Source organism: Aquila chrysaetos, chromosome 1 (genome assembly GCF_900496995.4).
Source record: "Aquila chrysaetos chrysaetos chromosome 1, bAquChr1.4, whole genome shotgun sequence".
Taxonomy (NCBI): domain Eukaryota; kingdom Metazoa; phylum Chordata; class Aves; order Accipitriformes; family Accipitridae; genus Aquila; species Aquila chrysaetos.
The window spans coordinates 65,256,123-65,281,818 of record NC_044004.1 but is presented as its reverse complement, the minus strand read 5'-3'; the positions used below and the strand labels follow the sequence as shown (position 1 = coordinate 65,281,818).

Here is a 25,696-nt window from a genome sequence, read left to right as displayed (position 1 = left end):
AATTCAACTGCCTTAACCATACTGACTAGTTACCATAACCATTTTTTTTTCCTAAAAACCAGATGTACCCAAATCCTCTGAACTCACTATTTATGTTAAAACAGTAACAGCAGTGTATCAACTAGCTGCTTTGACTTACTTTGCCTGTTGACAACTGTAGTCCTGAAAATCTTCTGTCTTCACTTTAAAGCTCTTTCATATACGTGTACTGTCAACATGGCTTGTCAATTTGCCTCTGCTTCTATCTACAGAGAATTAATTTTCCTTCCTCAAACTACATTGCTCTGAAAAAGGCACAATTTTTCAACTGTGTTGCTACGCTGGAAGGAATAAAAATCATAGTATTACTGTGACAAGTGAAAAATGCTCTTTTCCTTTTTTAAGTCATGCTATTGCTAGCTAGAATACCATTAAACAAGCAAGATAGTGACTGTTTCAGTTTTGGGACACCAGAACACTGTGGGCTACTACTTTGAACAGTGAAAGCCTTGGATAATCACAGGCCTCTGAACTTATGTCCACCATTGCAATGCAGAATGCTGTCAAATTAGTACTCTTATACCCTTCTTGACAGCACAAGTCACAAGCTTCAATTCTGGTAAGGACTACTGGGACAGGAATACTGCTCAAACACTCAAACGGTCCCCTGTGCTGGCTGATGGCAGTTATTCATCATCCAAGGTTCCCATACAGTATAAAATGAAGATTTCCTTTCAGAACAGTTTTGACTGTTTACAATATCACTAAAACACTGAGTTACTTAGAACCCAATATCCTGTCTCTCACCTCAAACCTGCTTGCTTTAAGCAAAGTAGCTTACATTGTTGTCAGATCACTGCCATAGCACCCAAGTGCAAACACACCCCAAAAAAATGTGAAATGGGTCTCAATGCCCAGGTATGCTAAAAAACAGGAAGGGAAGGAAAATAACCTCTTCCTTTCATCACAGTGTGGAAACTCTCCAGAAAATAACCCGCAGTTCTGCAGTTTTTTTCAAACGGACACTGAAGAACAGAAGGACACATTAAGATTTAAAACGTGCACAGCCCTTTTGTTGCAAATTTCTTAAGAGCAGCAACCACAATGAAGGATGCCATGTAAGGCCAAGAAAAATCAGTCACAAGGACACAAAAATATCCAGACCCACTGATCAGTGTACTTTAGGTGTATTTTTTATTTACAGAGTAAAGATGCCTAATCAGTTATAAGGTTAGACACCTGATAATTCAGCTTTTTTTGTAAAAGTATATAAATATATACATGGACCTCTATGAAGTAAACATTATTAACTGTGATACTTACAGTAAACATTCACTACTATCCTTATGCTAATAGGCATCTCTTAAAGCTTAAATGCTGATTTTAAGATACCCTCTATAAAATAGCTGTAACTGTACTAAAAGGGCAAAAATTCTGTGCCATAAACAAGCTTTTAAAAGAGACTAATAAAATGTCTTTGTAATAAAGTTTGCCAGGATAAAAATACTGCTTCATCCCTCCCACTCCCCCACCCCATAAGAAAAAAATACCCCCAAACAATTGCAGAACTGCAAGAATTATTGTAAGATTACTTTTTTTCTTCTTATTTACTTTTTTTTTTAAATTAAAATATTTTTATTTCAGTATTTTATCACATATTAAGGAAGCTGCAAAAAATGCAGCTTTATTAAATATTATTTACTGTTATACAAAAAATCTCACATATGTATCCATGGGGCTGAAGACATTAGTGGTACTGTATGAGCTATCCCTTTTCCTTATAACTATATACCTTATTTGGAATGATGGAGAGACTTTATAGAAAAGATTTTTGACAGCAACTGAAGAAAGGGACTGGAAAACTATTGGCAGAACAAAGAAAACATGTGAGAGCCTCTAGACTTCCTTGCTTCCTTATTTTAAAAGCACTTCTGCTTCAGTATTTTATTTGCCTCTCTATTGTTCTTCATGTTGGAGATGATTCAGGACATAAAGGACAACTTGATAGCAGAAAATGTACTGATCCTGCAAGGGAAAGGAAATCACAGAACATTTCACTTCACAGGTGCACAGCACTTGATTTCCATACTATTTCTACAGTTAAATAAAAACCCCACAAAACAAAAAACCCACAGTGGAGAAATATGCAACTTCAACTTAAAACAAATACAGGCACTCCCCTGCCACTAAAGATTTATTTTTATATGGGACATTTATCCCCCTTTCACACCAAGACCACATCAAGCAGAGTAAGTACTTTACATAAGTAGAAATGAAGACAGCAAGTGAATTTCAAGGTCTTGCATCAATGCCAATTAATACAGAACTCAGATGACAGTGCAACTTCTTATCTTAATCTCAGTGATACAGGTGTGGGGGCTAATCCATGTTTTGGGGTGTGAGGTGAGGCTGATAATTTTGTGGTTTGGTTTTAGGTTTTTTGGTGCTGTGGTGTTGATTTTTAGTTGGGTTTTTATTAAACTGTGATTCAACAATTCCTTCACATTCGAAGAGAAAGTGCAGATTTTAACAAGACCTTGTGATGTCTAAGGTATTTAGCTCTAGATCTAGATTATTCCTAAAACATTCATTTAACTTCTGGTTGATTATCTGCCCAAAGGAGATTTCAGGACATCTCTGGCAGTATCAGTGATTCACAGCAGCTGCAGTTAGGCTTTCTCTTCAGTTTATAATGCAATTTTTAGCCAAAAACCCCCAACTGATTACCCTATAACACATGCTTTTGAAGATGAAAGATCCCAACTTTTTTTTTAAAAAACACAGATCAAAACAGCACAGCATGTTAAAAATTGCATGCATTTATAACTGTTAAATATGTACTGCTACTCACTGGTATGCATCTGATTTAATTCTCACGACACAAACGTTGCATTAGAGGGCACAAAGACAATCATTGTGTGCATCACAGAAAGTTTTCTGGCACATCAGAGTTAGAAGTCCAGTGTCCTTCCTTTAGCGTATAGCTGGGGAAGCCAGACTCACCTCTGTCTGAACCATCCCATGTCTCTGCAGACGCATCGTGCGCACCAGGTCTGAGATGTCAAACTACCAAAACAAACAGCAAGTTAAACATTCAAAAAAAGACGTACATGCATGTAAAGAAACATCCCCAGCATCAAACCAAGAAATCCAACTAGGTACATTAAACATTTAGTAGTGAAACAAATAACAATTCACTATAGCCTATGCATGTCTGGTAGATAACCCGCATGTGCTGTCTCTGGACAATATGTATGTGGCCCTCCTACACCAGACACGCTCCTTCTCTTGTTTTCTTTCTCTGTGCACAGGCTCTCTTGCTTACTTTTACTGGGAGCTGAGTGTGCAGAAAAGAGAGCCCCTTGGTCCAACCTAGCAAAACACTTTTTATTTCCCCAGGTCTATAAAGTTCTAGACATTTAGTAGGTGCTTAGAAATCCCGCTGAGCTAAGCATGACATAGCTCATCTTCTCTACAAATTCACAAAAAGATTTGCTACACCAGGCCACTGAAGGACTTAAACATAAGGAAGCTAACACCCTCCTGTGGATCACCCTAGAAAGCACATCCCTGGTTGTGCTGGAAAAATTAGTTTACATACCCTCATCTCCAGCTCAGATGTTTGCACACTGAGGTTTTGGTTCAGTCGCCTAAAGCAGATATTCTGCTTGGCTTCTAGCTGCCCTCCAACAGTTCACGGATCTCTGACTGACCAAGTGCCACAACTCTCAGCCCTAACGCCATTTAACACGATAGTTTCACTAAGTACATACAGCCAAGGTAAGGCAGGCGTTTTAACTTTTCCTTCAATTGCCCGAGTCATCACGGCAACACACTGTTCTTCCCAGAAATTTGCTATGGTAGTTGTCCTTGCAACATACCCTAGAACGTCTCAAGTGGCACCTAACAATGTTGGATTGCTGAGGTGTTAACACTTAACAAGATTCCCTGAGCTAACCCAAGAACCAATGGATGTTAGAGCTCTTCACCCCTGGGATCATCAACAAAGAAACATTTCACAGGTACTACTGTTACACCCTCATTTATGTTACATTAAGACATGGCCAGCATACTACTCTCAAAAGCATGGCATATTCTGTAAACAATTGAACAGATCCAATGGAACACATTTCCTGCAAGTCAAAAGCACAGTTTAGCCCATCCTCTTGGGTACTCACATCGAGGTCTCTGCTGATTAACCCTAGAACAACGTCTATACAAATAAGGGTCCCCGATCGTCCAATGCCTGCACTGCAGTGAGTTATGATAGGTCCTGATTTGTGGACATGCCGCATGTAGGAGATAAATGTAAGCAGGTCATCTGGTTGAGAAGGGGTGTCATGGTCAGGCCAGGCAATGAAGTTCAAATGGGAAATGTGCCGTACTTCACCCGTCTGAGGTTTAAAAACAACAACAAAACGTTAACACATGGGAAGAATAAAACAACAAAAGGTAAGTTCCCAAAGGAAACAGTCTCAAAGAGAGGGATTTGCCCAATAAAGGTGTTCTGTAATTCCATAAAACCAGAGAAACAATGAGCTAAACTGAAAATAACTAGCAAGTAAATGAATAGTATAAGGTTCACTGTGCAGATGGAGCTGATCTCACAGAGGAATGAACTAGCCAGACTGAATTATTAGTGCATTATTAGTGAATTTCATATCCCTATATATGTTTCTGTGGCCAAAGGCACCTAGGGAGCCAAAATGTAGAGTCTCATTAGCATAATGAAATCATGTCCTGGCCCAACTGCCTCCTCCTATAAAGGTCACAGAGTAGCACAAGCTGCAATGAGGAAGAGTTGTCCAGTAATGATGACTGGGCAAAGAGAAGCCCCGGGTTACGTCTTGATGCAGACATTGCGATTGAAAGCAGGCAAGCCAGAAGTATGAGGATAAAAATGCCAACACTCAGAAAAAAAATTTTCAGCCTGCAGAATTAGATTCACTTACCTGAATCTCTTTTAGCTCCAGCACTCTAATGATAAAGCCTTTCAGCTGCTGGAGTCTTACAAGAGTAAGCCATAGTCTATCATTGATCATGGTGGTTTTATTGAGTACATCTGGCCAGTAACGCTGGCATTTTATTTTTTCTCCTTCAACCTCCTGAGTCATCATGGCAATCACAGTACAGTTTTGCTCCCAAACCATTTGCCAGAAATCTGCTACAGTAGTAGGGAGAGGTCCTTGACATGCAATGTAAGTGAACTCTTCATTCCCCACTGGCATGCGAATGAAGCTGGCATTGATGTATCCACCTTCAATCCCAAGAGGTACTCTAGTGGTATCATCTGCAAACCCACACAACAAAAATACCACAATGTTATGCGTGCACATAATTAGACCTTCACATAATAGAGATGCTGAGCCTTACACACTCACATAGTACTTATGTCTACAGATGCTTCCAGAACTTATTAAAAAAAAAAAAAATAAAAAAATCACTACAATACTTGCTTTTGGATACTAATCAGTACTTCTCTTTGAATAAAGAAAAAGATGGCTAGGGGAAAAATCTAAATCAGCAGACAGGCAAGATACACGATTTGAACTGCAGCATCTCTGAAACCGAGGTTGAATATTTCTCACTCAGAACTAACTTTTGTCAGTTCTCACTTCTCCACACATATCCCACCTAACAAACAGAATTTTGTTGCAGGAAATTTACTGACAATAGGAAACGTCTGTTTTTCCAATTTTTCATGGGAAAAAGTGAAAAAAATCTTGTCTGGCTCTATATGTATATCTCATTTAAGACACAGGATCTGCCAAAACAACTGTAGAATCTGTGAACATCCATCCCAACCTACTAGAGTAGTCTATTGTTCACTGATCTTAAACTGCTTTATAAATGCTTGCTTTAAATGTGTAGAAAATAAGTGGCAGATTTATTTTTTTCCCTACTCAGTAGCAGAATTAGGAATGAGAATCAAACCATCCCACTCATCTGACCATACAGGTGGTGACAAAATATCAACAGTGAACTTCAGATTAGTTAGGACTTACAAGGAAGTATGTTTTTGTATCTGTTCTTTCTCCTGTTCTCCTTTGCTTGTCCAATCAAACACTGATCCAAAGGTTTTAACTCCTGAAGGTTCTGTAAAGAAACATACATTAGAAAGCCCTGAACTGTAAGTAGTGTTAAGAGCAGTTATGTAACCAAGTCTTCAACAGGCAGAAGCATTAAAAAAAATAAATCCTAATGTAAGTATGCAAAATAATTCAGTCACAGGAAGGAATCTGATTTCACATAGCTAAGAAAATTAAACAAAATAATAATAAAAAAAACCTATTATCCAGTAAGTATTTTATCTCATTCTTTCAAAAAAGAGATCATGTAACATGGTTAACTTAAGACTTTGGAAAGGCTGTTTTCACATTCTGCAGCTAGATTTCAAAGCCTTTATTTACCTTGTCTATGCATGTTAAGGTCATATTCACTTGGTAATTTACCAGAAGTAAGAATGATGTAAACACACTTTTGAATTGAATTCCCAGTTCATATCTCTCAGCAGCTAGTGGGGGGAAGGGAGAGAAGTCTTTGGTAAAAGAAGTCTTTTCATCCCTTCAGAGCTGCAAATTAAAGAGCTATGGTATTTAAGGCAGTGATGAACCAGCCATTCTATTTCTAACTGTTTCATACCAGAAAAAAAGGACTTTAAAGGACAAATACTCACTTCAATCTCTTTAGAAGGGACTCCCTGTTCCAGCAATCCACGCACCATCCTGATCACCGACTTCAATTTGGCTCCTGAGTACTTGCCTCCAGGGAGCACATTCACAGTAGGGAGTGCAGAGATCTCTTCATTTGTCACTAAAGGGAAATCTACCAGAAGAACAAGACTGATTGATATAAAAATAAATAAATAAATAAATAGCTAAACCTAGGGAAATGTAAACTGCAGTGTAATGTTGGATTTCCTTGTCACTGTTCACCACTGTACTACCTGTTGTCTCTAGAATGCCTCCATACACCAGAGAATACACAGACGTCCTCTCAGTTTGACAGGCAAAAACAAATTAACAAAACCAGTAAGACACAAAATCAGCTTTGATGAATCCAGGAACCAAAAGGAGCATTTTCCTGAACTTCCAATAAATACACTGATAACAAACTTCAAATACAATTTAAACGTAAGTTCTTCACACAATAACCTACAAAATTGACGAGTGCACACAGGGATGAATTCAGAACTCTCCACTTAAACATCACAGCCTGTGACTTCATTTTTAGCACTTATACTCAACATGTCTTTCAAGTGGTAATTGTAAGCTGTGTTAAACACATCTTTTTTTCCAATAAAGCTTGCTTTCTATCAGGCCTTCAGTGCTTCTCTGAAGCACAACAAAATTAATAAACCAAGAGTCTCTCTGGTATGGCAATTAAAAGTGCCCTAAACCTACTGACTTAGTCTAAAGGTTTACATGGATTATCTTTTTTTCTTTTAATGAATGCAGACAAAAGGCTGCTGTATATGAATTTCAGGAACTGACATTTCTAATGCTATTCTTAAAAAGTAAAGACTAGATTCTGCCAAACACATCAAATTGAGTAGGGTTCCACTCTGCCATGTTGAGCAGCAGTGGAAGAATTAGAGTCAAGATAAAGAAAAAAAAATTGCCCAATTTGAGCATGGAGTAACCAGTATGTGAAGCACATAATATATTGATCTGATCACGGTCAAACATCTATATTGTTTACAGCTTTTGCCAGACAGATACTATGCAAAAAAGCATCTCAGCTGGTTTCAACTCTACTACAACTACAGGCACAATGTTGCCAATACTTGTTCCTAATAACTCTGACAAATTTATTACACAAAGCTGTAAAGATCCTTTCCAGTGGGTTGCTGAGCTGTTAGATTTCCCATTATACCTGTCACTACACCCTCAAAACATATCCAGGACATTCTAAAATTAATTTCTGACATTTTGTCTATTTAATGTGATCCTCAGTTTTCCACTGATTATTTACTGAAGTTCTTGCCTTTATTTACATGTTCCTGGCTGACTGATTCAATCGGCAGTTCATCACTTCCCCACGTGACTTCATCTTCATCTGCTTGGCTCAAGGGAGGTTGTGGAGGAGATCTGCAAGAGAACAAGGAATTGAAGTAAGAAAGAACACCTAGAAATAACCAACACATTTGCAGTCTAATAAAAAAATCACCAGAAAGTAATTTATAGCTACAAGTATTTCTGGACTGGATCCATACCAGTCTCAAAAACCCACCATTTTTTTCCTTTTTTAAATCCCAGCGGGGATTTGAAAAAGGTAACAGTGGAAAAAGAGCCAGGAAGGCATGAATCTAGTAATAACTATAACTACAATTACTTTTCAAAGGCTAAGCAGTAAAATAACATCCAATAGCAGATTTGTACCATTAACATAATTCACTACCTATATACTAGAATATCTATTTTCAGTTGCAAGTTTACTAGCTTTGTTGAAGATGGTGAGAAATGTATTAAGTATTTTAGGTCATAATGTCGCTGCTTGTGCCAAGTCTCAACCCAAAACTTCCCAGAAACTTAATCAAAACATAAAAAGAACTATATACACTTTGACTGAAGCTTCACTTAGACTAAGGTCTAAAATTATTTCACATTGAAAATGATCTTGGGAACTTCCAAAATTCAAGGTGGCTCAAAGGGACAACCGGTAACTTGGCCAGGCATACCCTTAGTTTTTCATGCAAGGAAAAAAAAAAGTTCCAAGAACCCAAATGGGAACAGATGGACCACTGGAACTACACAGCTTAGTTTCCGTGCTCTAAAACCTGAAGAAGTAACATTAATGAAGCTTGTAAAGATTCAAACTGAAGACAGCATTGTTTGAATGTTTTCTTCACACACAAGTACCAAATTGTTAGTAAAATGCAAATTAAGTTATTTGGAGCCGTTTGAACACAGACCAGTTACTTGTTATAACTGCATATAAAAGGAATAAATAAAACTAGGGCATAGTAAAACACATAAAGCTGACTAGTATTTGGGCAAATTATAACCTTGTAAATAACAAGAATACAGAGAGAGCAATTCAACAAGACATTGCACAGATTTTATTGGGTTTGGTTTGGTTGTGGTTTTTTTGTTTTGGTTTTTTTTTTTTTTTTCCTCTCATTATAACATATCCCTCTTCAGAGTTTCAGACTTCACAGGACTGCTTTCAAGCAACACTAGAAAAGAAATCTTACCTTTCTGGCATAGCTTTTACTTCACAATAGTCTTCACAACCATTTACATGTGTTGGCTAGTGGAAGAAATATTTCAAAACACATGAAAGGACATAGTTGTAACACTCACCCACTGTAAATTTTAAATGATTAACAATTACATGGATTATTTCTGAAGGGTACTAAGTTCAAAGCAGCACATAATGAAAGACTTTCCTCTTTTAGATGTCTCATTAACCCAAAATAACAGAGGATGAGAACACTGAGCACTTGGAAAGAGGCTCTACTGTAACAAGGCCAAAAAAGCTATCTTAAAATCATTCCTGACTCACAGCAGCAGTAGAGCCGTCTAAATTTTCTCCAGTTGACTTTTCTGTTTCTAATACTTAAAAACCCTTTACGAGGTAAGTTGAAGAGTGAAAACTTCTGCCTCTTGTCAGGCCACCATTCCTATATAGAACAGAACAGAGCTTTACCTCTAAATGACAGGTACTCCTATATACACCTTCCTCAACAGACAATGAAGACTCAGCAGAGAAAGCGGCATTTTGATACTCCTTTCAAGAAAAACTCTACAAAACCATTTATACTTATTATATTAGGCCAGCTTGCAAGTTTCCACTGCCATACTCAGAGAATTTGTCTTGTGGATCTCCTAGAGCACACTAACGCACAGCCAGGTTCCTGATTTGACTCTCAGGTCTACTAACTGGACTGAAAGCTGCAACAGTCAGGATGTGCTGGGTAGACAGAGTTCTGCTGATTTGAAATACGAGACAAAACCTGGGCATCTAGTGACTGATGTAAAACAGGACATGCAATAATGTAGGGTAAACCAGACATAGAAATTATTCAAGTTAATGAACATATCCTAGCAAAAAGGAGGGGAAAAAGAAATCTCAAATTTACATTTTGGACAGTTAAGTTTACACAGCATTCATTATGACTACTTCCCTTTTTTGAGCAGGAATCAAGGAAATCTTTTCGATTAAATGCCTGAAATAACACACTAACAAGGTAGTTTATTATCGCCCTTTTTGAAAAAAAGCTGTTGGGCTTTATATGAGAAACAATGTAAAATAACTCTATGCTTTGTTCTCTTATATAATTAATTTATGGTAGAATAATTATACACTATTTAAAAAGTAAATGTTTGTACACCATTTACAGCTACTACCGACAAGGATGTTTTCATTTAAAAGACATGTAAAGTTATTTCCACAAGTTCTATGCCAATAAAGAAAATAATAAAATGAAAGAGCATCCGAGAAAGCAAAATCAGTAGATAAATGTCTGCCAGCTTCTTGCCATCCCACCTCTGAAAAATCTTCAGGTAAAGATGACCCATCACAGTCTGTGTCTTCAGACTTATCTTCTGTCAGCTTTCCATTCATCTCTACTGGAACAGGAAAATCAGGAGATACAGCATAAACACACCAAAAGATGCCCAGGAGTCACCTTCTCACAGATGTGAATCCTGTTACACCTGTCTGGCACTACACAGGGAATACAGGTGCCAGAATAAACAAGAAACATCTTTTAAGTCTCTTTGCTACCACTGTGTTGGAAAAGAGGTCTTACTGTATAGGATAATCAGACCTTAGGTCTCTTTCTTTTTTAACTGGAACAGCTGTCATTACATGTGAGGTTGTTTGCCAAGCTAACAGAATATCTGTGCCACAGCATAATGGATGGACAGGCTAGCGCTAGTAAGTTATCAGGATTCCCATGTCAATAGTGCTTCTGCAGTTCAGTTACATTTAGACCAGCAGTATGTCTAAACCAGGATTCTACTTGTTCTTTCTATTAACAAGACCTAATTAAGATGTGCTGGGTAAAACCTGACTTGTATCTGTCTGCTACAGTACTTCCCTGATGCCTTATCTTATGGATTCAATTCATCTTCAGTTGCAAAGGCTAGATCCTATCTACAAGAAATTGGAAGTAGTGGAGCTCCAATGATATTCCACAGCTGAGAGACTGGCACAGCCAGAACCTCAGCGTTCCCTGATTTCTAACGTAATGACCAATGACAGTAACCCAATGAACTTGAAGAGCAGAAAAAGAGCTGAAATAATTATAATTTTGGAAGGTATATCTTGAGTTCTAGAACGAACCTCTGCAGGACTAGCAAGGGTCTTGCTTGAACTTTTGGAGCTTACATAGATAGTGTGACACCACAAAGGAACTACAAATCCTACTCCAGGCTAAATTTCAGTTAATAACAACTGGGGCTGAGGAGATGGAATGAAGGAAAAGAAAGGTGTACAGACAGAAGCAGATACTGAAAAAACATATTTTTTCCTAAAACAGACAAAGCAGGTTGGCGAATTGTTTGGTTTTGAGAGATCTCAAGACACTTCCAAGTAGTGCAATCTGCAATCAATGAAATGTTGAAAAGCTTCAGCATTTGAACATGACTGTAGCTGCAGAACCAGGTACCTAAACAACATGAATTCCACTCAAGAGACAATTCCAGAATGGGATTAATTTTCCCAGATTACTTAAACAAAATCCAGATTTATCAAACCAGAACTTGACTTATTAAATTGCATCTGAAGTGCACTGGAATCAGCAACCATTTGTCTGTGTTCTACTTGGGAAACTTTCAGTTCACACATCAATTCAATGTCAGCTCTCCCCCTTGCGAAATCAATTGCTTACTTGGCATCTTGTTTCAAGAAGTATTTCGCTGTTGATATGCTTTTTCAATGGCTCATGTTACCTGGCAGGTGATCTTCTGATGCGGCCTTCTTAAGATGTAGAAGACACTGAGCCTCTGAAGTTGCATTATTACGATTTAAGAGGTTCTGGGCTTCCTCATCTACAACATCCAATAGATACTGGACAACTTCATTGTGATCATCCTCATCATAATACTCATCATCTGGAACCTCTGTTTCTAATGAGAAATAGTGTAAAATGACAAGTTTTCCCAGTATAGGATGTTTGGGGGGGGGACAGGACGGGGACGGGACTTAAAGGGGCAGACACCATGGCATTATTTCTAGGTGTTATCCACCAACAGAATCCAATTTCCAAAAATCTACTTCCAACATCAACTAATTCCTCTAAAGCAGAGCATATAACTTGGGAGATGATCTTCTAAAATTGACTGCCAGCCTAACATTGACTTATTTCAGCCTATTCAACAACACCTTGATTCTCTTGTACACTTACACTAATGACTGAATAATGCTGTCCCCCATCTCACCTCCTCTTACCTGATTTGTCACTGTGTTTAGAAAAATCTGACATCTGATTGGTGAAGCTAAGGGAAGGTACATCTCCAGATCCTGAGAGATTCATTAGTCTTTTTGTGTGATGGATATTGTTTTCTGTATTTGCCTGAGAAGGTCCTAGGATGCCATTGCCATTTATCTAAGAAAGCAAAGAACGGTACAAATTAACTTTTAAAAAGTCTGGCAGTTTGTTGAAGCAGCAAGCAACCCTTAAAAAGTTTATCTATCTACTTAGCAACAAATAAAAAACCCTATTCATATTGTTTTCTCATCTGAGATAGCTGGGTGAGGGGTGGGCAGCTTTCAGGTGTGTTAGAAGTTCCACATGAAAAGAACAAATAAAAAAATTTTAAAGCAACTAAGAAAAAAACCCACATGGTGTTGAAGAAGCAACTACTACAAGAGAACACATAGTAGTATTCAACATTATTATAACATCTATAAAACATATGCAGGCTTCAATACTTTTGGTCCCACAACACACCATTTCTCAGAAAAAACAAAGGGGGAAAAAAGAAAGAAAACCATCTAGTAAACGTGAGATGCAAGCATCTGCAGATACTGTGAACAGAATGGAGTTTTCTGGATCGTAGCCATGCATCCTTCTCATAAGACCATTTGTCTTTCGATAACCCAGTCCCAAAGAAAGAGAAGATCAATTAAAAAAAAAACCCCTTGCATATTTATTATGATCACTTCTTATTCACATCAACTGACAATAGTAGGTTTGCATACTTTCATTAATGGATTGTTTAATTTATTTATTTATTTTTAAAATGTATATAAAGTAGATCCTTTTCTCTGGTTAATGATAATAGGTACAATAGAGGAGTATTTACCTTGGGCCCGTAAGCATCAGTTGTCTTTTCTGTTTTATCACAGGGATCACCACAGGAACTGCCTAAAGAAAAATGGGAAAACACAACAACGTTACAGCAACTTCTTCACAGATATTAAATTAGCGCCCATCCATTATTTTTATAAAAGAAACAAGGTATTTAATATTATGTTATGAAATGAATAACATTTCTGCCTGCCTGGTTACTGGGTATTGCCAAACTTATGTCTGATGGACTATACTTTATAATGACTTTTTAAATGTTACGTTCAATGGGATCAGAAAGCATGAATTCTAATACAAGTAACCAACTCTAGGCAAAGAAAACAACATAGGCAACATACAGCGGAAACATGCACCTTTGGGAAACAGGGCATGATTCCCTTTCCCTTGAAATGTACAAAATACAACCCTACAATCACCTGTCACTAACTTTTTTTTTTTTAAACATCATCTGACATTTGGATCCTTGTTCAAAGGTACCTTTCCCTTCTTGCCAAAGAAAAGAGTGATACTATGATATCAGAGACCACTGCCTATCCTAGAGATTCCATTACTAGTATAATAAATGAGACAAAGTGGAACCAGTAGATGCTATATACCTAGCTATTAGTGAAGTTCTGGATTTTCACATACATTACACTTTTACAAATGAAGAAGCTTGTAGATGAAATAACTGAAGGCTAAGAGTAACCTTATATCCTACCATGAACCTATGCATGACAAGTCAACTACAAGAAGGGAGTTTTAAGTGGGGTCTTCCAAGATTTGGTTACAGGGCTTGTTCCTAATGAATATCTTGACCAAGTTTTTTGAAACAAAACTTGTAGCATACTTGGAAAATATGTGAGCAACACTAAACTGTAAGAGTTGCAATAATTTCATAAGGCAAGATCAATACTCAAAGTTATCTAGATACATTAAAGGAAGCATGAGAAAAAAGATTATGATGAATCAAGACAAATGCAAAGTGCCACATTTCAAAGAAAAAGCAAATGCTTAAGATGGTAAGTAACCACATAAGCTGTTGCTCTGCACAGAAGCAAATGTAGGTGGTAAAGGATCCTGAGTCTGAACAAGCAACTATTTAGCAAAAGGAAGTTAATCTCAACTTGGGATGTATTAACAGGAATGCTGTCTACACAACTCTGGAAATAATTCTTCCTGTCTGCTTGGCAACGGTGAGCCTCACCCAATCCCATGTGCATGACCAGAAGCACCGCACTTGAAGAGGAAAACAGCGAGACATAAACAAACTGGAGGGGAGCAATAAAATCAATTTCTGCTCCTTTGGTCTTGGAATAGAGAAGACCAACAGGAGACCTGAAGCCCTTTCAAATCTAACAAATTGGTATTTTTATGCCTGGTCAGAGGAAACAACAACAACAACAACATCATTATTATTATTATTAACAACACTTATGATGATGATGATAATCAATTGATTAATTTTTTTTTTTTAACTCCTTGAAAGACTTAGGCTTGATATTAGAGAGACTTTCTAAACTACAAGAGAAATGGAATCATAAAGAGACTATGGTTGAATCTCTTTTCACGGGGCTTTTAAAAGAAAGATCAAGCAAACACCTGCTGGAGCTGCCCTCTGTAAGTGGAGTTCTAGTGCAGCCACTGGACTAGGATGGTATCCTAAGGCCCATATCGGTTCCTTCATTTTTATAAACATGCGCATTTCACTTGTAATAAGTAAGCAAGCAAATCTTACCATTAGCTTTCATTGGCCATGGATTTGAGCTATCGGGGCTTTGGGATTTTGGAAGCACTGGATGACCATCTCTATGAAAAGAAACGTTTACAGAAATTTTTATTAAAAAAATAATAAATCATGGTAATCATCAGATATTGATGTAAATATGTCCTATTAGTAAAACTGCTAATTGTGCTTTCTATTACAACAGCTTTGGAATACTTAAAATATTCAATGAGAGAGATTAAGCACTGGTAGTTAGGCTAGTTTCTACTTTAGGGAGCACTGAAGAGTTCGTTAGAGCTGGACTTTCCTTATAGATTCTGACAAAAAGATTCGACCTTGCAGCCTCAGGACTTTGCAACTCCTTCCCCTTCTGAGATAAAACAGAATGGGAAGGAGAAAGGGAGAGAGGAAGGAAAGAACAGCAGGCATGGCTGGAAGACTTCAAAAATGAAGTAAATGTTTCAGTCCCAGGTAAATATGAAAACAGAGTAATCTGGAGTTTTTTACATGGCTGTATTGCCATAAAAGAAGCAGCAGGGCTCAGAGAAAATACAGTGGCACGCTAGGATCTGTGCCATAGAGTTTTGACATTCACCAGTGTGCTGGGACATCCATGTGACTGTAGAACCATTTAAGCACAAAACAACATTTTATCTCCTTTTTATGATTATAGAATCCTCAGTAGCAATTTTAAGGAAAAGGAGTAATTGTATTTAAATAACCTGTGCCGTAGTTTGAAAATGACATTTTGAACACTTGCACTTCATAGCTGGGCACAGCCTTGTCTTCCCAAGAAACACAAAGCACAGCAAGTACTAAGTACCCTTCTGCTCCACTGAAGCACAAAAACTGTGAATATACAGACCCTTTCTGTGGTGTCAGTCCTCAATAACATGCTACCTAGTACCACCCTGGTGAATTAGCTGTCATACCAGGAACATGTTTTACGCATATACTCATACAATCATGTGAGAGAAACAAAAAGTACAAGGAAGCATTTGCTTCCAAAACATACCTGGTCACTTTGAGCACCACTTTCGGAAGGTATGTTTCTAGCATTCTTTTGGCTTCTTTCAGAGTCATTCCCTGTGTGCTTACTCCATTAATGTAATGGATAATATCTAGTGCATGGAGACTCTCCTCTCTGGCAGCAACCGATTTGGGGAGAATGTCACTAATATACACAACTTGGTAAAGGCTGTCATGACCTCCTGATAACAACAAACCTTTGCAGGAAAAAGGAGGGAGGGGGGAGGAAAAAATCAAGTTCGTTCTTTGTAACTGAAGGGCAAAATTCTGCTTTAGAGCAAAAAGCAGTATACTTCTGTGTTACCTAGCTCCTCCTTATGGCACGTTAGTGTAATATCAGGCAGTAAATGAGGCAACACTGGCATCTTAGGTAACTCCAAAACACGCCCTAACACTAATCTGACAGTCTTTGGGGCAGCGCGGAGAAAGTTTACTGCATCGGTATGGCTCATGTTAGTGACATCAATGTCATTAACCTATGAAAATAAAAGCAACAGAGATCTCCTTGTTAGGTTCCAAGTAAAACAGTTAGCATAACTGCAAAAAAATTTATCACTGTTCCTATTGTTGACATTTGACATTAAATGACAAAACAATAGATGCTTTATCAACCACAGTTGCAGTTCATCATACTTACCCAAGGAGACAGAACACATAAATGTAACTGAACTTTTGCAAGTGAAGAAACAAGTTTACAGTCCAAAAGTCAAAATATTAGACAATCTGAAGAGGTATATTATTTAACTGTTCCTATTTAAAAAATTGGAATGCTGTAACTGCATAGGCCAACACCTGAAATTCTGACTCACAACCTAATCCAATTTGACTTGTATTTGCCTAACTTTATTAAGGTTTAACAGTATTCAGCAGTGCTTCAGTGTCCTGATCTAGCAACGACTCACACACGTGCTCTGTATTATGCACTTCGTCACTATTGCTCACAGTCTCTGTAAGCCTAAATGCAAGTTTTCAGTCAAGCAACTCCTGGTATCAATACAGGCTGGAAGATGAAGGATTGAGAGCAGCCCTGAAAAGAAGGACTTGGGGGTACCAGTGGATGAAAAACTGGACATGAGCCAATAATATGGGCTCACAGCCCAGAAAGCCAACTGTATCCTGGGGTGCATCAAAACAAGCGTGACTAGCAGGTTGAGGGAGGTGGTTCTGCCCCCTCCCCTCTGCTCTGGTGAGATCCCACCTGGAGTACTGCATCCAGCTCTGGAGTCCTCAGCACAAGAAGGACATGGACCTGTTAGAGCGGGTCCAGAGGAGGGCCACAAAAATAATCAGAGGGATGGAACACCTCTGCTATGAGGAAAGGCCGAGAGTTGGGGTTGTTCAGCCTGGAGAAGAGAAGGCTCTGGGGAGACCTTATTGCAGCCTTTCAATACTTAAAGGGGGCTTGTAAGAAAGATGGGGAAAAACTTTTTAGTAGGGCCTGTTGTGATAGGACAAGGAGTAATGGTTTTAAACTAAAATAGGGTAGATTTAGACTAGATATAAGGAAGAACTTTTTTATGATGAGGGTGGTGAAACACTGGAACAGGTTGCCTGAAGAGGTTGTAGATGCCCCATCCCCGGAAACATTCAAGGTCAGGTTAGATGGGGCTCTGAGCAACCTGATCTAGCTGAAGATGTCCCTGCTCATTACAGGGGGGCTGGACTAGATCACCTTTAAGCTCTCTTCCAACCCAAACTATTTTATGATTCTATGATGAAGATCTGAACTACATGATACGCACCTGGTAAACTCTTCTATAGCAAATCTCTTAAAATTTATGTCTTAACAATATGTTAACTATAGATGTATTTGAGCAACAGCCTCTCCACATATTTGAGCAACCATCTTAATTTAATCAGTGAATGCTTTTCTCTTTAAACCATTTTTTGCCATCATGAATAGTGGTTGCACACATGCCTAGCTGTGGGACATACTGTAACTCCCTTCAGCAATCTTCTCACATGTTTTCACACTTGTATTTCTTTTGTCTTAACTGCTATCAAATTAAGCCTCTCAGAAGGCACATGCCTTTGTTCCTTAACCACATTTACTTTGGCCCACAACAGAGGTTTTTGGGTTATTTTGACTCAAAGTTGTCCTTTTCACACAATCCCTGAAAACATTAATTCTCTCACTTTTATCAGTCGGTCTCCAGGTCGTAGTCTCCCATCACTTTTGGCAGGATCCTGAACAATGTCATGAATGTAGCAGCCCACGTTATCGTTACCTTTGGTCACTGTAAAACCCAGACTACCCTTTTCTGACTTTGTCATAGTAACTCGGAGCTCTACTTCCTAGGGAAAGAAAATAGCACTTTACAACACAGACAAACAGAAGCAATGTGAACACTTTACTGAATTTAAGACAGAAACAGACAACTGATTTACCTATTAGTTTAAGTGGAACACAAGCCTGGACAGTACCAAGACATGCATCTTAGCAGGCTCAGCTTAGCTGCTTCAAGTAAGCAGCTCTAACGAATTCAGACAGACTACTGTTTTGCATGGAGCTAACCTTGAGTCAAAGGCCTATGATCTAAACAAAATTGTGAAGGCATATACCAAAACTGACACCTTATTTTACCCTCAACTAGCTGCCATATATAAAAAGGCTCTGTATCTTTCAAATAAGACAACACATCAGGGATTATTCAACTGAAGAAAGTAGGTGAACGTATTTTCCTACGATGAGATAGAATACCATAGCTTATCTTGTAACTGAACACATGGGCATGTTTTGCCGATTTTAATTTGCATGAATTTTTATTTGAAAGATACAGATCTGCCTCATTTGCATAGAAATTCATAGAGCACCAGGAACGTTTGAGAAAAACTTCTGAAAAAGGGACTAAGAAAAAAGACAGTTTGTTTCTTCTCAAAATAGACTATGTGCTAGAATAGCTTTGTAACCTGAAAGACCCTCACAACTGAGATACATCAAGGCTCAATTTTCATTTTTTTCAATCTTTGAATAGGTTATGTAAGGATATGGAAGCAGAAGTCCCTTCTGTTACACAACGCATTTCTGGGGTGGCAAGAAGCTATCTCAGAAGAGTCTCAAAAATATGCTGCATTTTTCAGCAGAGCAGAAAGCGTTTGGGATTCACAGATATAAATGCAGCAAAGAACAGGGTCTCCTGGGGTCCCTTGCTGCTAATTTATCGCCTGATCTCTGAACAACCACATGTAAAACTAACAGGGCAGAAGCAACATATCTGCCATTTAAGCTTTGTCTGAGTACATGGTTTAGAGGTAAATAAATATTTAATGCCAACTTTTCCAGGCTGAAATGACACACGGAATAGACATATACACATCTAACTATGTTTGCATGGATGCCTCCACATTCACAGAGAGAAATCTATCAACTCCTCAAGAGCTCAAACAGATAATGCCTGCAGAGCTGCAGTTCACTGGTTACAAATGGCACATGTATGTGTGCCATTTATAAGGCACACACCCAAGTTAGTGCACGTATAACCTACAACTATCCCATTTGTAAATTAATATGTCTAAATTCTATCCAGTCACTCCCAATACCATGGCTACAACAATTTCCAGTTGGCCACAGCAGTAGGTACATTTATGCTACTGAAAAACAGAAACAGTAAATTACTGGCTCATATTCTTCAGCATTTTTTTCCAACTGGCTGTGTAATGAATCCATTCCTCCCAGGTGCGGAGTCAGCTCAGAAGCAGGAGTAGCATAACAGTCATTTATTAAAACGGATGTGGTAACATCAGGAACAGTTCTACAGGTTGGGATCAATGGCAAATCCAATGGCAGATTGCTACAGATAAACAAGCAAAAAACAAGGATCAGCTTGTACAATATGGCTGTCACCCAGAAATGAATATATGAACCAATATTGACTTTATGCAGATCTAAAAACTAAAACAAGAAAAGTATTTCTATGAATAGGTGCAATAAACTATTTTTGTGAACACGTTCTGCAATATTACGAGAATCATTATAAACAGCATACCTGTCCTCAAGCTCTGACTTGCTAGAAGCCTCTTGATCAGAATATAAGATGGTGCGAACAGCCTCTTCCTGACCACCGTGTGTCTCATACTGACTATGTGCCTGTGCCATAGCTTCATCTGAAGTTTGGTATAGCGCAGAACTCCAGTCAAGGCCCACCTGTGCTGGCAAGTCTATCACCTCCTCATCACCACTCCTGCTGCTGTCACTGTAGCTGTCTCTTCTAGAGGGAGATTTTAGCCTTTTCTTGCTCAGATCCGTAGTTTCATTTTCATCTGAGCTGTCACCTTGTTCTCTGTTTGATGGACCAGAAACTTCTCTGCTGACATCTGGAAATACTTGTTGGGGTGAATGGATGGGAGTCTACAGAAAGCAAGGAGACTTAATTCATCAAACTCCGGTTTTGATGACAAAAGAAATTTGCAAAGACTGCATGAAATTACCAAAAGCAATTAGTCAGTGGCTCCCTCCATTTAGATGTTGCCTTAACTGTGTAAACGTATCATAGCACAGTTTCACCAAGTTGAATGCAATTTGGCCAAGACAAAGTGTGCAAAACTTTGAAACATATACTCTAAGGAACTGCAAATTCATCTAAGGAAAACAAATATACTCTTGGCTTTAGCCTCGGAGAGCTTGCTGACAGATGCCTTTAAGCTATGCCCAGCAGTCATCTAGGCAATTACCATGAAATCCCTTCCAAGCACAACACACTGCTGACGCTTACAGTGTAACTGAAGTCAAATTAATCTCACGCAGGAGGGAAACAGGGAAGCTTTCAAGCAAAAAGCTACATAACAGATTATGATAATTTACACCAAAGGGAGACTGTTCAGCCAAGTTATTAATTCCCATGAGCATGAACAACATTTTTGCCAATAATCCCATATTCCCAAGAAAGATGTCAGCTAGCAGACACACAAAGCTTAAAAGCTTCATTTACACTTTTATGGCCAAATTCTTGTGTTCATGAACACAACAATTTGTGATGATGTTATAAACCAAAATTGTAATTTGTTTATTGGTTTTTCTCTTCTTTTAATATATGCGCTGTTTTATTAAAGTTATTCCATACTACAAGCAGGTTCATTACAGGACTAGTTATTTGTATTATTAGTTTGTTCAGTTGCTTATCTCTTACTCGTAATTTTAACTTCACTTAAATTTGTATTTGTACATTTAAATTTCTGTCATCAGACTTGAATGGTTTTTATTGTTTGAAAATTATATGAAAATAACTTAAATTGAAGACTTGTCTCCATTAGTTTTACACTTTCCTATATTATGGAAAGCCTACTTTTCAGGCAAATTCCCCTCTACATTCTCTTTTGCTGAAACACATTTAATTTCCACTTCTTCCAAGTATCCTAAAATGGCCTTCTGTTATTTTGATTTACTTATTGGAGCATTTTGAAAAATATGCTTTGGGACTCCTCTAATTTCCAGTAAGTAAATATGGCAATCTTTTCCCTGGTTTTACATGCACCAAAACCAGACAAATCAGTGTTTTGCAGAATATTCTCCACATATATTACAGAAATAACCAATTTCTATTTGAGATCAACTTCAAACCATTGGGCTGCAAAGAAATCCCTGCCACAGAAACAGGGTATTAAGCCAACTTCCAATGTCTTAAGCCACAAAATGGAGGGGGAAAAAAAATATTAAAGCCCTGCATTCTTTTCACATTTCCACAAAATGCTTAGTACGTTCCTGAGGGATTTACTATAAGAACTAAGTTTCTGTGAGCACCCTCCCCATCTTTCCATCTGCATCTTGCATTTAAACTAACCCACCCACCAGTTTGAATAAATGAACCTTCAAATAGCAATTTGAAAAAAGAAAAAAAAAAAAAAAATCATATGCCATACATCTTACCAACAAAGAAGGATCGATGTCTGGTAGTATACCGGATGGTGGCCGACAAAGGAGGAGAGAGACTTCTGGAGATGTTCCCCTCAGAGCAGAGATGACTTCCTATGGTCACAGTGGGATTCATTATTAGATGCAGACCCTGCAAGACTTGCAGGACTACCACAGCATGAGTTTCACTACTAAGATACAAACCTGCTGGGATAAACCCTTTAGCGATGCCCCATTCACTTTCAGAATGACGTCCCCAATTTCTATCTGCCCACTTTCTGCAGCGGGCTGCCCAGGGAAGAGCTTTTTCACCCTCACAATAGTGGAGCCTAGTTGCTCTGGGGTAAGGTTATCTTCACGGCAGAAACTGAACCCAAGGCCTGAGCTATTCTTCAACAGCTTTACTTCAAATGTGTTCTCTGCAAAAGAAACATTAACTTATTATTTTCCACAGCATGCTGGCCATGAAAAAAAGTGACTGGCACTCTTAATTCAGACATGACAATGCACACTCTCCCTCTCACAGGGTTCTTCCACTTTACTGAACACAAGCATTATCTAAAAGATCCCTCCAAGTATAAAGAGGACAAAAAGCTGATCATGACTTCTCAGTTTGCTGGCTTGCCCTGACAACATCCACACTATACAGAAAGCCAGGGTGTCTCCAAAATACTGTTCCCCAGGAAGTCCATACAGGAGCCTGTTAAAGCACAGTGACACACAACCTTTCTGGTCACTGATCAGACATTAGTGAGAGCAGCAACTGGAGTTCCTCGCAGACAGGATAAATCCCATGTAGGGAGACCATAAGCTATCTGCAGTGGTTTCCCCATGTGGGTAGGCTTCCCTCCACTTTCACAGGTCTCCAGCAAGAGAAGCTGAAATATGCCAACCTCTAGTCAGCTACACAAATCCCTCTGCTCTCTTCATCCAGCTCTTGATGTCTTCTCTCACCTAGACAGGAGCAGCAGGACCTACAGAAGTTCTCATTTATATATGAGTATCTTAACCTCCTTGGCACTCCTTAGCATCACCTCTTTTACTCCAACCTTGCTACAGCCCTGGTCTGCAAGGCTGGTGAAATTGAGAAACAAGAAAGAACAGTGAGAGAGCAAACAGTTAATAGTAACTAAACAGTTACCAAGATGTGAAAGGAAATCTTAAAAAACAAATGCAACAGCACAAAAAGGAAGAGACTGCATTATGTGCAGGGGCTCGGTATAGATTCATACCAGCTCTTTCTCTTGTCTGTCTTTCTATTCTACAGAAGACTTGAAGAAAAATATTATAAAAACTAAAGGATGCTTTGAAAGTTCAGACAACTGTCCTATGTGACCTGACCTGCAGTGACAAAGCTGTAATCTTTGGCATTTGTAGTTTTTGTCGCTGGTTTCTCCTGTAGGTCACATTGCCCCGCCTGATTTGGAGGCGTGCATTGTGGTGTTAGCGGAGCATGAACCTTGGCCACAGAAAGCTGACCTTTTTCCAACAGCAGATGCACCACCTAAAGAGATGAAACATTCTCCAGTTAACTGGCAACAGTCATGGAAATAGCACAGTCTAAAGCATGTTGCTTTCTAACTTGTCAGGGTCCTAAGTTTTACAGCAGCAAACTTTATAGACACCTCCCTCCCCATACAGCCTCAATTTATTCCTTATTTTAAGGGCTGCAAGTGACAACCTCCAAAATACACTAATGGACTTGCAAGATACTTGCCAACACACAGTAAGAAAGGGTTTTCTTCCAATAATGCTGTGAGGGTGTTAAGAAGTGTCAGTATCATTTTCACATGCATACAGGGAAGAGTTAAAAGCATTTTATAAAGTGAGCACAAATAGTAGTCCTTAGCAGCTCTGAATGTGTACATTCACGGGCTATTTTCAGGTGTGCACGTACTTCCACATATGAAGCAGCTGCCATAAACAGCACTATTAAATGAGGAGACACCACTGACAGAATCAGGCACTATCCAAGAAGGCCAGGACTCAAGTAAAGCTACCAACACAGCATGCAAACACAGCTGCATATATGGAGGCCCTTGTCTCCTCAGTGGTTCAGATTTGGGACCTGTCTGTAGCATGCTGCTGCAGCTGCTTTCCAACCAATGCACCTGGGCTTCCCTCCCTCCCCTCTCACCTGCACATAGAGCCAGGTGGGCAGCAAGACTCAAGGCCCAGGAAGCCCAGGAGTATAAGAAAGCACACCTAAAGCAACCAGGACCATGGGGAGAATTTCAGTCTTCAAGGTCCTTTACCTCTTTTCACTCATGAAGATCTGGTTTACCACAGATTGGAGTAGAACCAGCAGCCACTTACCTGCCCAGTGTTTCTCAGCGTTTCAACAGCTTGCTTATGGGTAGCACCTTCCAAACTAATCCCATTGACAGAGAGCACACGGTCACCTACAAAGAAAAAGCAGGCAGAACATCATCTATGAAATGTATATGACACACAGAAACCTTCAAGTCTCAGCTAACAAGGACAGTTATTGAAGTAACTTCTCCCTCCACACTCTGAGTCAAGAAGAGAACTTTGCAACTAAACTATATGGTTGGACTCAATGATCTTAAAGGTCTTTTCCAACCTAAATGATTCTATGAGACAACCCCATGTCAAACCTTGTTAGCCATCAGAATGATAGCCTGCCACAATGCTCAGACTCTTTATTAAAAACAAATCTTGGTCTACAGTGGGAATTCTCACTTCAGTAAAGAATGTGCCCTGGCTTATGTACAAGAAAAGCTGTAATAAATACAGTGATTTTCTGCACTGAGTTGCCCAGCATGCCAAGCAAGAAGGCCACAAATAATACAAAGCCCTCTCTCTCCATGGCTGGAACAGAGAAGTGTTCTCCATTAACACAGGCTGCATTAGAAAAAAAGAAAGAAAAATCCTGCAGCCTATCTCCTATTTTTCCCCTCCACAGTCTCAGCAGTTTTCTATTGGTTCTGCAGTTGTTCCACACTTTTTTTTTAATCTTCACCTGCAGAATTAGCTATCAAGGCAATATTTAAAATGACAACTGCAAATGCAGTGGCTTGGAAAAACAGCTCTTCTTCCCAGTGAAAAAGGTACAATGAAAGGAGGCAAACAGAGTTTCTAGCTTCTAGGCCACAGTGTATCGTCAAGTCCACCACAGACAGTTATCTGCCCTTTTTTCCACATTAAGAGTCCCGACTGAAAATACTGAAATACTACCTTTTTCTATTCTGCCATCTGCTTCAGCTGCTCCCTTAGGAATAATCGCTTTCACATAAATACCACCATGCCTTATGCTAGTATTTACACCACCCTAAATGGAAAGCAAAAATAGGATTTTTTAGTCTTTTTGCAGTTAGAATGCTTTGTAATTAAACAGTGTCACACAAGAAAAATTGCACTCAGGAAGCACTTGGGCTACTGGCACATAAAAAGAACAGCCAAACTATCAAAACCAAAATGTTACACAAAGCATGTCTTTGCAGTCATGCAATTTATTACAAATGAAGCTGGGGTAGGGAGATTGTAAAAACACGATGCATCACAATGCAAATGTATCCAAAACCAAATAAATGTCCTTCAGCAGAAACATGTCTGCATTATGCCAGACTTTACATGCTTGCATGCATATCAAAGCTCAGAGATGTGTGAGAGCACAGCATACCAAAGCAGAAGATGCATACCCACGCAGTGTCCTACTCTAATATACCCTCTCTGATGTAACAGGAAACTAAGGAGTGCTGCTTTCTTTGAGCTCATACAAGTTTGAAGGCCTAAGCTGAAAAAATCTGGTCAAGCTCAAATGGCATTGGTTTTGGAGGGTCTTAGCCTTTCTGCTCATTGCAGAGGGGGTTGGACTAGATGATCTTTAAAGGTCCCTTCCAACCCAAACCAT

At 38.8% G+C, this 25,696-nt stretch overlaps 1 protein-coding gene across 2 annotated transcripts in view; it reads right to left on the bottom strand.

Moving 5' to 3' along the window:
- Positions 1-1,150: 1,150 nt before the first annotated feature.
- PTPN13 (protein tyrosine phosphatase non-receptor type 13) overlaps positions 1,151-25,696 on the bottom strand; it is a 126,900-nt gene continuing 102,354 nt past the window's right edge. The window contains exons 26-48 of one of the 2 annotated variants that reach the window (XM_030017094.2): positions 25,021-25,114; positions 24,139-24,224; positions 23,164-23,326; positions 22,027-22,241; positions 21,838-21,936; positions 19,961-20,322; positions 19,591-19,765; positions 18,111-18,269; positions 16,279-16,450; positions 15,961-16,171; positions 14,958-15,028; positions 13,236-13,297; positions 12,379-12,535; positions 11,880-12,056; positions 10,471-10,553; positions 9,176-9,231; positions 7,966-8,069; positions 6,656-6,804; positions 5,985-6,075; positions 4,932-5,269; positions 4,158-4,373; positions 2,983-3,045; positions 1,151-2,004 (exon numbers count right to left, since the gene is read on the bottom strand). In XM_030017094.2, coding sequence (XP_029872954.1) covers positions 1,936-2,004; positions 2,983-3,045; positions 4,158-4,373; positions 4,932-5,269; positions 5,985-6,075; positions 6,656-6,804; positions 7,966-8,069; positions 9,176-9,231; positions 10,471-10,553; positions 11,880-12,056; positions 12,379-12,535; positions 13,236-13,297; positions 14,958-15,028; positions 15,961-16,171; positions 16,279-16,450; positions 18,111-18,269; positions 19,591-19,765; positions 19,961-20,322; positions 21,838-21,936; positions 22,027-22,241; positions 23,164-23,326; positions 24,139-24,224; positions 25,021-25,114 — 3,372 coding nt within the window. In that variant the 3' untranslated portion in view covers positions 1,151-1,935. The remainder of the gene's footprint in view (positions 2,005-2,982; positions 3,046-4,157; positions 4,374-4,931; positions 5,270-5,984; positions 6,076-6,655; positions 6,805-7,965; positions 8,070-9,175; positions 9,232-10,470; positions 10,554-11,879; positions 12,057-12,378; positions 12,536-13,235; positions 13,298-14,957; positions 15,029-15,960; positions 16,172-16,278; positions 16,451-18,110; positions 18,270-19,590; positions 19,766-19,960; positions 20,323-21,837; positions 21,937-22,026; positions 22,242-23,163; positions 23,327-24,138; positions 24,225-25,020; positions 25,115-25,696) is intronic. The other variant, XM_030017105.2, reaches the window with a different exon arrangement.